Source organism: Pogoniulus pusillus, chromosome 7 (genome assembly GCF_015220805.1).
Source record: "Pogoniulus pusillus isolate bPogPus1 chromosome 7, bPogPus1.pri, whole genome shotgun sequence".
NCBI lineage: Eukaryota > Metazoa > Chordata > Aves > Piciformes > Lybiidae > Pogoniulus > Pogoniulus pusillus.
Window position 1 is genome coordinate 39,062,042 of NC_087270.1, and position 13,940 is coordinate 39,075,981.

At 53.6% G+C, this 13,940-nt stretch overlaps 1 protein-coding gene across 4 annotated transcripts in view; it reads left to right on the forward strand.

Annotated features, from left to right (window-relative positions):
• The window catches only part of EXTL3 (exostosin like glycosyltransferase 3), a 205,718-nt gene extending 192,083 nt beyond the window's left edge, over positions 1–13,635 (forward strand). For all 4 annotated transcript variants that reach the window (XM_064146649.1, XM_064146648.1, XM_064146650.1 and 1 more), the window contains 4 exons: positions 1,597–1,724; positions 6,331–6,475; positions 7,424–7,552; positions 9,632–13,635. In XM_064146649.1, coding sequence (XP_064002719.1) covers positions 1,597–1,724; positions 6,331–6,475; positions 7,424–7,552; positions 9,632–9,841 — 612 coding nt within the window. In that variant the 3' untranslated portion in view covers positions 9,842–13,635. The remainder of the gene's footprint in view (positions 1–1,596; positions 1,725–6,330; positions 6,476–7,423; positions 7,553–9,631) is intronic.
• The last annotated feature ends 305 nt before the right edge of the window (positions 13,636–13,940 follow it).

A 13,940-nucleotide genomic window follows, 5' to 3' on the forward strand; every position in this document is an offset into this window, starting at 1 on the left:
CCTCCCTGCAATAAATTGTTTGTGCTTTTGATGGATCTTCAATGAAATATTTTAACGTGTTCTTGTCAGCTGATCTGTTCCCCCCCGCCCCCAGTCCCCAGCAGCTATTGACAGATGAAAGCTCCAACACTGGCTTTACACAGGAGTTTAATCCTGCCAGCTGTCACGCAGATCCCCAGTACAAATATTTTCCACTCTTAATGGTTTCAGTGTGAGCTTTTTTTCTGTGATCAAATGTAATCTTATTTAATGGAGTTTTACTGCCGTGGCGCCTTACTCTGTGCGCCAGGCTGGGCTTTAGTTTCGAATCAAGAGAGGTTGTTCAGAGAGATGGCTGGAGGAGGGATTCAACAGCATGGCAAGCCCAGGGTGAGAGCAGTGACTCTTGCTCAGCCAGGGCAGGTGGGAGGTTGTAAGAGCGAGGGAGAAAGAGGCCAAGAGAGCCAATGGCATCCTGGCCTGCATCAGGAACAGTGTGGCCCAGTATGACAAGGGAGGTTAATTCTGCTCCTGTACTCAGCACTGCTCAGGCCACACCTTGAGTGCTGTGTCCAGTTCTGGGCCCCTCAATTCAAGAGAGATGTTGAGGTGCTGGAACATGTCCAGAGAAGGGCAAGGAAGCTGGTGAGGGGCCTGGAACACAAACCCTTTGAGAAGAGGCTGAGGGAGCTGGGGTTGCTTAGCCTAGAGAAGAGGAGGCTCAGGGCTGACCTCATTGCTGTCTGCAATGCCCTGAAGGGAGGCTGTAGCCAGGTAGGGGTTGGGCTCTTCTGCCAGGCAAACAGCAACAGATAGAAGGGGACAGAGTCTCAAGTTGTGTCAGGGGAGGTCTGGGCTGGATGTTAGGAGGAAGTTGTTGTCAGAGAGAGTGATTGGCATTGGAATGGGCTGCCCAGGGAGGTGGTGGAGTCTCTGTGCCTGGAGGTGTTGAAGCCAAGCCTGGCTGAGGCACTTAGTGCCATGGTCTGGTTGCTTGGCCAGGGCTGGGTGCTAGGTTGGACTGGATGAGCTTGGAGGTCTCTTCCAACCTGGCTGATTCCATGATTCTATGACATGGAAGGGGCAGTCAGGAAGAGGGGGAAATGCAGTCAGATTTTGCACTCGTATGGCTGGGGTTAAGGGAAATTACCCAGTGGGAGGTTGGAAGGACTTTGAGAGAGGGAGGTGTTGCACTTGTCTCCAAGAAGGCAGTGTTGATAGTGGCAGGAACAATTCAGATCAGCAGCGCAGCAGTGCTGCCAGGGCCACTTCTTCAGGGGACACCAGCCCTGGCTGCTATTTCTCCCTCCCTCGTTATCTCAGAGCTGCCCTCAGCACACAAGAGAGTCAGCAACACAAGCACGGCTGTTGCAGCTGGTCCCTGGCACCTTAAGGACCGGGCTTGGCTTCAGCAGTCCAGGCAGGGGTGGCAGGTGGAAGGGCTGGAAGCTGACACCAGGATGAGCTGATGCTTGTTGTTTAGAGCGCGTTCTGCTCTCACAGGGGTTGGGAGGCAGTGCCAAGGCGCTGGACTGGCGCCGCTGTTAAGCACACAGCCCCTAAATCTCTTCTCTGGGCACAAGCAGGCACCGTAACGGTTGTGTGGTCGTGCCCCAGGTTGTCCGCACGGAGAAGAACAGCCTGAACAACCGGTTCCTGCCGTGGGACGAGATCGAGACGGAGGCCATCCTGTCCATCGACGACGACGCGCACCTGCGCCACGACGAGATCATGTTTGGCTTCCGGTGAGTGCGCGCAGCCTTGGCGGCTGGGGGGCTGAACGCTGGGCCCAAACGCTGGTGGTGAGTGGAGCTACACCCAGTGGGTGGCTGCTCACAAGTGGGGCTCTCCAGGGCTCAGCACGAGGGCCACTTCTCTTTATCAGGAATCTGGACAGGGATCAAAGGCACTTGCAGGGAGTTTGCAGGTGACACCGAGTTAATCTGATGGAGGCTCTAAAGAATCATAGAATCACAGAATCAACCAGGTTGGAAGAGACCTCCAAGATCATCCAGTCCAACCTAGCACCCAGCCCTAGCCAGTCAACCAGACCATGGCACCAAGTGCCTCATCCAGGCTTTTCCTGAACACCTCCAGGGACGGTGCCTCCACCAGCTCCCTGGGCAGCCCATTCCAATGCCAATCACTCTCTCTGCCAACAACTTCCTCCTAACATCCAGCCTATACTTTCCATGGCACAACTTGAGACTGTGTCCCCTTCTTCTGTTGCTGGTTGCCTGGGAGAAGAAGCCAACCGCACCTGGCTACAATGTCCCCTCAGGTAGTTGTAGACAGCAATGAGGTCACTCCTCATTGCTGGACCTGGAGAGGCTGCCTGGATGGGCAGAGGCCAGCAGGATAAGGTTCAACAAGGCCAAGTGCTGGTTGCTGTGATTCAAGTGCAGCTGTACTTGAATCACAGCAACCCCCTGCAACACTCCAGGCCTGGGCAAGAGTGGCTGAAAAAGGACCTGGGAGTGTTGGTTCACATGCAGCTAGCATGTGCACAGGTGGCCAAGAAGGCCAGTAGCATCCTGGCTTGGATCAGGGTGGCCAGCAGGACTAGGGCAGGGATTGTCCCCTTGTACTGGGCACTGGTGAGACGGTACCTTGAATGCTGCGTTCAGTTTTGGACCCCTTACTCCAAGAAAGACAGTGAGGTGCTGGAGCATGTCAGAAGGGCAACAAAACTGGTGGTCTAAAGATCAAGTCTTAGAAGGAGCAGCTGAAGGAACTGGAGTTGTTTAACCTAGAGAAAAGGAGGCTGAGAAGAGACCTTCTCACTCACTACAGGTCCTTCAAAGGAGGCTGGAGCACGGTGGGGTCAGTCTCTTCTCCCAAGTAACAAGTGATAGGACAAGTAAAAATCAGCCTCAAGTTGTGCCAGGGGAGGTTTAGTTTGGACATCGGAACAGTTTCTTTATGGAAAGGGTTGTCAAGAGTCTGCTCAGGGAAGTGGTGAAGTCACCACACTGGGAGGGGTTGCAAAACTCTGTAGATGTGGTGCTGAGGGACATGATCTTAAAGGTCTCTTCCAGCCAAAATAATTCCATGATTCTATGACGTTTTCTGCATCCAGGTTGTCCAGACAACCTTGATTCTCACACTTGCTGACCTCAACACTTCAGCTTTCTCTGTGCTGCTGATGTTCTTGTAGTGGCTTTAGAAGCCTGTGGCTTCTGAGGGTAGAAAGAAACTGGAAAACAAGAGGCTGCTGCACAGCGTTGTCCATGAGCTGTTGGCTCACGTGCTGGGCTGCATCCCCTTTGCTCCCTCTGGCAATGGGATGTGGCAGCTCTGCCGACTTCTTTTCTGCAGAGCATGGAAAAGGCAGATGCTACATCTGCTGCTGGTTGCTCTCATTCCCACCCTCCTCCTGCTCCAGCTTCGGTGTTTTTCCTTGACTTCACCCTGGTGGAAAGCCTCCCGATTACAGGGCCGAGGAAGAAAGGCCATCTGGGGGCTGCTACTGTGGGAGGCTCCTGCACCTCGTACAGCTACACCTCACCAGCTGCCACAGAGGCACCAGGGAGCCAGGATGGCACGAGGAGAAAGCACTGGGACTTGTTCGGCTGCAACTTGTTAGCCTGCCCAGCCAGCAGCGGGGGCTGCTGTTGCTAATCCAAGAGTACCTGGCAGCTGGCTGGGAGTGGAGGATGGGGACCAACTCTCTGCTCACACCAAAATGTGTTGCCTTAGGTTTGGGAGGAAGATTAAAAGGCACAAAATGCCTGGAATCCCAACAAGCTTTCTGCAAGAGCTGAGAAATGAGGTGTTAAAGCGATTAAAGCCAGGGAGTAGGCGGCAGGGCTCCTGGGTTTCCCTTCCATGCTCCATTTCAAGCTCTTTATCTGAACTTGCTTGTTTTCTCCCCATTTCTGGTCTCTATTTTCCTTCCCTTATCCACGGTGCCTGGGTGAGGCTTTACTGATTAGCCCAGGAGAGCATCAAATGAGAATGAAATGTGCCTTGTATTCTTCTCACTCATTCCCTGCTTACAAGCACCTTGTTCCCACTGAGCCTCCCTGCGTAGCGCATTCAGGCAGGGAAGAGTCAGTGCCTCAGAGACTGAGTGAAGTTCTGCCCACAGCAAATGTGTGGTGTCGAAACCTTGCTTCCAGCTATAATTCTTGGGGTCAAAAGGCTCTTCTTGCCCTGCTTGCTGCTCAGAAATGAGTTGGAGGTGGGCACCCTAAGCAAACCTTTGAGGAGCACAAAATAATTCTCTGGGGAAATCCCTACTTTTCTGGCTGAAGTGGGGAGGAAGAAGAGTTGTGTTCTAGGAAAGCGAGATGTGGGAGAAGTGAAAGGGAATGAGGAGTGCCCACTCAGGCTACTCAGAACAATCAGGCTGGATTGAGAGAAGCAGCAGCAAGTGCGTGCTGGATGGAGATGGCAGCAGGGAAGCTGTTGGCAGTGTTAGTTACTTGGTTTTCAGGACCAATTTATATCAGTTTGGTGAATTTGAGTAGAGCATAAGACAATAATCACATCTTTGTTCCTGCCTGTGTCACCAAGTAGAAGGAAAACTCAGGGTTCTGAGAATTTCATTCTCTTCAGTGTCCTGCAGTTGCCTCCATGGGAATGGGACTTGTGGGAGGAACTGGCATTCACAAGAGGAAAGCACTGAAAAGGTCACTTCCCACCAGTTTTGTGCCTGTGAAGAAGGCAGATCCTTTCTGTGTCCAGTAGGCTGCTGCCTGGAACTTGTTCCTTTTGAGAGAGTGATTGGCATTGGAATGGGCTGCCCAGGGAGGTGGTGGAGTCACCGTGCCTGGAGGCGTTGAAGCAAAGCCTGGATGAGACACTTAGTGCCATGGTCTGGATGATTGGCCAGGGCTGGGTGATAGGTTGGACTGGATGAGCCTGGAGGTCTCTTCCAGCCTGGTTGATTCTATGATTGTATGATTTTTCCTGTGTTCTCACTGTGTTTGGAGAAGCATCCTGAACAGCATGTTAGGGAGACAGGAGCAGATGATCTGAAGGGAGCCAGGAGCCCTGCCAGTGGATTTATTTCCCAGGCTAGGCACTAGGCACTGATTTCTTTCTTAATTATTCCAGCCAGTGTAGCAGCTATCCTGTGGGATTTCTCTCGGGCAGAGTGAGTTTCAGGTAAGAGCAGCATGTTAAGCAGCCCATGCTCTCACACGTGAGCCTCAGGATTCAATGCACTCCAGCTCAGCTGTGAGAATCTGTTAGGTCGAAGGTGTGCTTATGGTCCCGGAGTGGCTTCCCATATGGCCAGGGCCCAGGAAGCCACCAGGTGCTGCTTTGGTATGGGAAGCTGGCAGTTTGAAACTCCAGATCTTCTGTCTGGAGCACCACAGTCTTCATCATCACAGCAGCTTTCCTAAAGGGTGTTTGGTATTGTTGCAACTTATGGAGGAGGAAGCAGCTTCATAAGATGGGAAGTTCCACAGAGGAGGCCAGGAGACTCTGAGTTCCTCCTAGGACTGGTCCTGCTCTGGACTATGCATAAGGGGGAAATAAGAGGAGCAGAGCAATGTGCAGTGATTCCCTCGCATGGGCCACAGGAAGCCAGTGGCAGATGGAGGAGTTTCCTGTCTCAGTGTCTTTCCCTGCCTCTTTCTCTGCCTTTCCATCTGAGATCTTAAGTTTCCCATTCTGTGTCAAATTTAGAACCTAATTTAGGACCATTGGGCTTTGTTAGTTTTTTAAACCTACAGAGCAGCCACTATGAGTTACAGAATCCCTAATTCATGAGCTAGGAGCACACTCCCCATGAATAAGCAACTCAAAGATGTCTCTAGGAGAGGAACAAGGTGAGAAGCTCAGCTTTGTACCAAGCAACAGCCCACACTTGGTAGAGCTGACTGAGCGATGCTTTGTTTCACATCTGGCAGCATTGCACCTCTGCTATGAGAAGGTCAACAACTTTGGCCTGTCCATTCAGGCCAAGATTTCAGCACTACAATTGGAAAGAAATTGGAGTTACCTCGGGGTGAGACTTGTACAGCCTTCACTCATGCAGCTGTAATGGCCAGCTGGTGCTTCCTGCCAACACTGGAGCCTCAGAGCAGTGGGGGTGGATGAGCTTGTACTGAAGAGCCTGTCTATTTTTATTAAACTCAGACTTCTAAAGCAAAGTAGCTGCACACTTTAACTATCTGTGTCCTTTTTGCTGAACCTGTGTTGGTTGTTCTTTGCATGAGCAGTTGCTAAACTTCTCTCTCTTATAGGTATCTCCATCACTCGCAGCCTCCCTTGGGAGCTGGTCCGTTGGTGTTGAGGATGTAGTCCTGTGTGTAGTGGTTCTCAGCCAGAGCCACGCTCACCTGTGAACAGGCCCCCTGGGTGTGTGTCTCATTGAAAGGCTTTTTATGTTTGCAGGGTCTGGAGAGAGGCAAGGGACCGCATCGTTGGCTTCCCAGGGCGCTACCACGCGTGGGACATCCCCCATCAGTCCTGGCTTTACAACTCCAACTACTCTTGCGAGCTCTCCATGGTGCTCACTGGTGCTGCCTTCTTCCATAAGGTGAGATGTCATGACCACAAAGCCCTGAAGCTGTCCCTTCCTTCCCAGGGGTTGTATTTGTTTGTGCAGTTCTGTTTTTTTTTCCTCAAGTTGAACCAGGGGAAGAACCTACATTGGTTGAAGAGAAGGAAAATGTCTTCCCCCAAAGGGTCTTCAAGTCCTGGAGAAGGCCACCAGGGCAGTGGTGGAGTCCCCACGCTGAAGGGGTTGAAAAGCCATGTACTTGTGGTGCTGAGGGACATGGTTTAGTGGTGGAATTGGCAGTGCTGGGTTAGTGGTTGGACTTCATGATCTTAAAGATCTTTTCCAACCAAAACGATTCCATGCCTGTGAAACACAGGCAGCAGCTGGGCTGTGTCCCAGCGAGCGATCTCCTTGAGGAGCAGCAGGAGTTTGTGCCCCCGAGCAGCACCACTGCACTGAAGCAGGCTGCAGTGCCATCAGCACTGAAGTGGTGTTCTTGGTCATGGTAAGGACAAGACAGGCCACAGGATTGCCTGCCCTGCCTCTGTAGCTGTGGCACGGGCTGGCTGGTAGCTGTGGAGTGACTGGTTTGTGTCAGAAGGGAGCAGTGCAGAAAGTAGTTCCATGACCTGTGCTTCTCTGTGTGCACAAAGCGAGCACACAGGCCTTGAGAAAAGAGTTGGATCTTCTCCCAGGGGTCCACCCTGAGCTTTGATGTGCTGGGAAGGTTACTCACCAGCTGCTGCTGCTGCCATGCACAGACCAAGATCTGAGGGGACCAAATCCATCCTTCCTTCATCTCTGAAGTTATAGGAGCCGTGAGACTCGGTCAAGGTGGTGGCTGTGAGGTAGATTTGCTGTTGCTCTGGTTACATCCTATCTGCTGAGTGCAAGATTAATTCTGTTGGGGAGTCTCTTCACTGGCATCCTTCAGCTCTGCTTGGAAGCACCTTGAGCAATGTTGCACCTTTGTGTCCTTGCCAGTACTACGCCTACCTGTACTCGTACGTGATGCCGCAAGCCATCCGCGACATGGTGGATGAGTACATCAACTGCGAGGACATCGCCATGAACTTCCTGGTCTCTCACCTGACAAGAAAGCCTCCCATAAAGGTAAAGCCCCAGGTGGAAGCTTGTCCTGGACTTCCTGGGGAGGCAGCAGTGTGGCGCTTTGTGAGGCTCAGAGTGTGTTAGGAGGCTGCTCTGCTGCAGGGGAGATGCAGCTGCCTCTCCCTCAGCACAGGAGCAACACTGCCAGTACCAGATCTGCCTGTGTCGTGTCCCTGAAGTGCTGCACTGCAAACCTGACTTAAGGCTGTCCTCATCTTCCTTGTCTGGCCTCAAGCAGGTGTAGTGTGTGCTCAGAAAGGTGTGAAAGCTCACTGCAGCCCTTAGAAGCAGCCAAATCCCTGCCAAGGTGAGCAGATGAGTTGGGGCTGGGCTTGCACTGCAGCTGAGGCCGGAGGGTCTCCTGGCTCAGCAAAAGCCTTGTGAGCAGCTGATCCCAAAAGACAAAGTTCCTTCTTTCCATAACATACAACACAAGCAGGAACCATTTTCTTGCTGATTTTGTATAGCTTTCCAGAGACATTTAGGCTCATCTGCTTGTGAGGGCTGTTGGTCCAAGCAGTGCAGCCCAGCTGAAATTTCCCTGCCCTGTGATAACAAATGGGTGTCTCCATTTCAAACTTGCATTTGGGATGCAGCTCATTCTGCCCTGTATCACTGCTGACAGACTGCTCTTCCTAGCCCTGCGCATGGGTGTAAGCTGCAGCACAGGAGGCTCTGCCTCAACACAAGGGGGAACTTCTTGACTGTAAGGGTCCCAGAGCACTGGCACAGGCTGCCCAGAGAGGTTGTGGAGTCTCCTTCTGTGGAGCCTTTGAAGGCCTGTCTGGATGTGTTCCTGTGTGATCCTCTGATATGTCTCACCATCGCAGGCCAGCTGCCCTGGGGATGGGTCTTGGCCATAAATATGATGGGTGGGGTTTTCTGACTGGTGTTCTTCCCATCCGGAGCTACCATGAAGGGAAGCTTGTAGAGTTTGGTGCAGCTGAAAGGAGAATCAGGCCAAAGCCAAAGGGCACTGCAGTGAGCTGTCTGACTCAGGACAGACAAGGAGGCCCTTTAAGCAGTGGGCAGCGCCTCCTGGAAACTGCAGACATCTTACTCTGGCTGCCTAAAACAAGAAACACCTCATATTGCTAATTCTTCTGTAGCCCCTGTGGCCAACAGACCAAAGGTGATTCTGCCCCTCTACTCCACTCTGCTGCCATCCCACTTGCAGTGCTGGGTCCAGCTTTGTGGTCCTCAGCACAGCAGAGACATAGGCTCGGAGCAGGTCCAGAGGAGGCCAGAAACATGATGCGAGGGCTGCAACCCTGCTGCTGTGAGGACAGGCTGAGAGAGGTGGGATTGTTCAGCCTGGAGAAGAGAAGGCTGCAGGGAGACCTTCTTGTGGCCTTTCAGTACTTAAAAGGGGCCTGTAAGAGAGATGGGGACAGACTTTCTAGCAGGGTCTGTGTGTTTTTAAACTAGAGATTAGGAAAGAATCAGCAGAGGAATTGGAGTAGATGATCTCTCAGGTCCCTTCCAACCTAAGCCATGCTACAATTCCAAAACTTGTTTACACTGAGGGTGGTGAGAGACTGGCCCAGGCTGCCCAGAGAGATAGTAGATGCCCCATCCCTAGAACTCTTCCAGATGAGGTTCTCTGGGGCTCTCAGCAACCTGATCTAGTTGAAGCTGCCCCTGCTCGGTGCAGAGGGGTTGGGCTAGATGACCTTTACAGGTTCCTTCCGTGCAAGGAAGGACTGGGATGACTTTTACAGGTTCCTTCCCACCCAAAGTGTTGTGTGGCTTTGTCTGTGGTCAATGAAAGGGAAGGAATTCCTTCTTCAAGGCTTTTTCTTTCTTCCTTTGGTTTTTTTTTTTCCCTGAAACGGCTTCTCAGATATTGAAGTCTCTGCTCCGACAGAGCTGCTGTGGACAGCCTGGGTGGGAAGAAACCTTTAAAAGTCATCTAGTCCTTCCTTGCATGGGCATCCTCCGAGGCACACCTGCCAGCCGAGGAGAGCATAGCCAGGCCTGCTGCCAGTCTGCAGCGTGTGCCACAGCACCCCTGTGCAGAGCCTCGGGCACAGCCTGCCCTGGGCAGCGCGTCAGTGACCGTCTTTGTTCTCCTTGCTGCAGGTGACCTCCCGCTGGACCTTCCGCTGCCCCGGCTGCCCGCAGGCGCTCTCGCACGACGACTCTCACTTCCACGAGCGACACAAGTGCATCAACTTCTTTGTCAAGGTGTATGGCTACATGCCCCTGCTGTACACCCAGTTCCGCGTGGACTCGGTCCTCTTCAAGACCCGCCTGCCGCACGACAAGACAAAGTGCTTCAAGTTCATCTAGGAGCAGCGGGAGGCAGCTGGGCGCCCTCGGCTCTGAGCTCCGTCCGGAGGCGGCGAGGGCGGAGCGGAGCTCCTGCGGCAGCGCTGCGAGAGCAGAGCGCCTCTGCCTATGGACTGCTGCCGCTCTCCGGCGGAGCGCAAGGCGCGCCCCGGGCTGCGACGGGCGCCTTCGCCCTCCCTTCCTCGCCTCCTCCCCGCAGGGACTCTGCCGAGCCACAGGGACAGCAGATCCCACGGCTCCTGTAAAGACACTCCCTAGGATCACACCGTGAGGAATGGCACCCTGCCTACTGACCAGCCAGGGGCAACCCTTTTTAATTCTAATTATTGTTATTTAAAATGAAAGTGGTTTAGATTTGCCGCCCCAGGCTTTTTGGTTCTTTCTTTTTCCTTCTCCCCTACCCACCCACTTTCCCCTCTCGACCTGTCTGCCCACTCGAGGGGGACCATAGCAAGGCCAGGCTGGAGGTGTTTGACTGCAGAGAGATTATTGCCAGTATCGAGGCAGCTCTCTCACCGCTGTGGTTCCATCCTTTCTCCAGCAGGGCAGTCCTTCCCCTCCCGCACACCTTATCTTGACTCTTCTTGCCCTGTGGCTACTACTGAGGACTCCAGGTGTCAGCTGCTGATGAGCTTTTTGCTCTGCTCTGCTCATCACTCCGAGCCCTGCCCTTGGAGACCCGCAGCAGGGAGGAGTTTAGCTCCGGAGGGTCCTTCTCTGGCTCCCAGCACCATGCCAGGTCCTGTGCTGCAGCCCAAGGGAGTTTTGTTGCTGTGGTCCCATTCTCAGTGTGCTTTTCCACCCCGTGCAGCACACCACAGGCACTGCTGAACCTCCAGAGACAGCATGTTTGGGGCTTGGGAATGATCCATCTGCCTCAGAGCAGGGGCTGACAATGTCACAGGCTCAGGTGTTTGAGCGAGCTGTGGTTTTCTACGGCCACCACAGCACCAAAGGCAGCTGCAGGGATTCTCTGAGTCCGGTCTGGTCTTTTCACAAGCATTTTGGGACTTTTCCTCCTGCCCTTCAGGGCCTTGTTCACTGTCCCTGGAGAGCTGCTCCAGCAGCAGCCTGAGATCAGCCCTGTGAGCATTTGCCGGTAAAAGAAACCTCTTTTCCCAAAGTGTCTCGGCGTGGACACATTCTGCTGAGCTCTGTGTGGTGCCCAGTCCCTGCTGGGCCAGCAGGCAGTGGCTCAGCTTTCAGTAGCAGTGATGGGAGTGGAGGTGCCAGACCTTCTCTTGAGGTGGCTTGGCACTGAGCAGAGGGGTGGAAGAAGATGCTTACTCTTACTCCACGTGCAGCCTAGCAGAGCCTGAGCGAGGCACCAGCCCAGCCTGCGTGTGCCAGGGCCCAGGCTGTGCCTGGAGTCCCTGCTCTGCCTCATCCCTTGCCCCCATCCCAGAGTGAAATGTGCCCATGCTGGCTTTGCCCGTGGGCCTCAGCATAACTGCCTTAAACACCTGTCCTGTCCACACCCATGCCCTGGCTCTGGGCTGAATTTGAAGGTTAATCCACTAAGAGCTTTTCTTCATGTGAACTTGGATGTGTGTCTGGGATCCGTTTCCCAGGGCTGGTTTTGGAGCTGGTTTCTTGCCCATCAAAGCAAAGCATGGTCATGGCCATGCCCAACCTCCATGCTCGACTCATTCTCCTGCTTCAATCCCAGCCTGTAACAGGAGGGAAGGACACAGGTGGACTGTTTCTGTGACACATTCTCCCTCAATGCATCCCAGATGCTGAAGAGCAGCCTGGAGAAGCTCTTGATGGGTAGACAAGAAAGAGATGAGATTTGTGTGGTTCACCTCAGTGTCCCAGGCTTTTGTGGCTTGACCACTGCTGCAGCTCAGTACCACTGTGCGACTCAGCATCCCAGCACCCTGCAGCAGAATGATGGTGCCCCCTGGCTGTGTCTCTGATGTGTCCTGAAGGAGGAGCATGGATGCTGTGTCAGCAGCTTCTGGGCTTGTTTGTAAAGTCAGCCTTGTTTGCACTCCTCCCCTGCAGACTGAGCCACACTTCGGGGTGTTAAGTGGCCACATTTCAGCCAGCTTTTAATGTCAGTCCTGTGGCTGGGGGTCACCAACACTTGCTTGCTAGGGAGGGGAAGGGAAGGAGAAGCCAATCCCCAGCAGAGCCAACGGCTTGTGCCTTCAGAAGCACTGCAGACCACAGCAAAACACAGATCAGGGTTATCTGCTCCTCTGTGTGGTTTTCTCCTTTCCACTTGCTTTTTGTTATAACATCAGGTGCTGGAGGTGGAGCATGGGAAAGCTCAGAGTCTCCCCAAAAATGCAGCTGGAGGCCCCTCCAAGGCCCTGAAACACCTGGAAGGACATTTTCTACCCCTGCTCAGAGTGGAAATGTGACAGAAGCAGCTGCACCAGCTCCAGCATCATCAAGGGGCTTGACACTCTTCTGCCAGTGGCTTTAATTCTCTCCTCATTAATAGGAGGTTCATTAGCAGCAATGCAGTGGCTCACTTACAGTGCAGGACCCCGGTGTCAGCCAAGGGTGGAGGCAGCTCTGCCTTCCCCACCCCTCTGCCTACACAGCAGGAGGCAGACAAGAGCAGGGAGGGATCAGGTGTGGATTGCACTTTGTGTACGCAGGAAGGCTGCTCAGCTGTTCTGGTGAGACTCAGATTGGAAGCCCCCCGGGGCCACCTTGCCCTTTGTGTCAAGGAGGGCTTGGGGCTTGCTTGAGTTGTTGATTTGCTTCAGTCAGAGCTGGCAGCAAGCTCAGGGTTGTGGGTTTCTCCTTTTCTGTTGGTGTGTCTCAGTCGAAGGCCAGTGGAGCTAGAGAGATCAGCACTGGAAATCCAAATTGTTCTTCTCAAGCTCTTAACATGCTCAACTCCCACCCAAAGAGATGCTTAATGGGGGATCCCTGCTGCTGCTGTAGCCAGGGCTCAGAGTGTGATGGTCGATGGAATCGGTGCACACATTGTGAGGTGGCTTCATTCTTGCTAAAATCCCCCAAAGGGGAGGATTTGGCTGCTGTGAGTCACTGGTGGCAGCTGCTCAGGTCAGTGGGAGTCCTGTTGGGTAGCAGCACCATCAGGAGGAACAGGATGCCATTAGGAAACTGAATGCCAGCCCCACACACAGGGTTGGTGCTGTCCCTCCTGGGTCTTTGCTGCTCTAGCGCTTTCCCAGATCTTCCCAAACAGGCACCAGAGCTCCTCTGGAGCAGACTTGTGATTCTGACCCTGATTTTCTGCTGCTGAAACATCCCAGGATCTGAGCTGCACTACGCTCTACCATCAGGGAGCAGAGAGACATTTCTGGAGAGTGGTCTGCCCTTCTAAATGTCCCAGACACCGTCCCTAGCTCCCCATCACTCTCCTGTGACTTTCAGGAGGTCCCAGGGCAACTCCAAAGCTCAGGTTAGGTTGTACCGTTCATCCCAGCTCCAGCACAGAGCAGCCTGGGGCATGGAGTCCCACCACCCCAGCTCTGAGGAGATGGGAAGGTCTCTCAGAGGCTGCACCTTCCCATGGGAAAGGCCTTTTCCCCTTCCCAATGTTTCAGCTGCTTCACTTAGGCCTGGGGGTTGCCGGCAGGGGGCTGCTGGGCGTGGAGCAAGGCGTTTGTCACGTTCGCTGTAAATAGCATCACCTGCGGGTGTCACACGGCTCCTGCCCTCCCCTGCAGCCTGGTCGTGCTGACTGCTCCGTGAGCACCAGGTTTGAAAACAAACCGAAATCTGAGCGAAACGAAACACTCCTGCAACACGAGCACAATGTTGAGTTCTTTTGTAAACGGATCCAATAAATGGAGAGTTTAACTTGAGAGCGTCTCGGTGCCTGCTTTAAGGGGGCTGGGAGAGAGGGGCTGGGACCACACCGCGGCCTTTCAAGTACCTAAAGGGGCTGATAAGAAAGCAGGGCCTGATGTAGCAGGACAGGGAGTGATGGCTTGAACCGGAAAGAGGGGAGATTCAGGCTAGAGAGAAGGAAGAAATGCTTGGCAGTGAAGGTGGTCATTCCACATCTTGCAGGTGCTGAGGGCCCCAGAGGATACAGCACTGCAGGTGGGGTGTCGGCAGAGGGGCAGAATCCCCTCCCCTGACCTGCTGGCCATGCTGCTCTGGATGC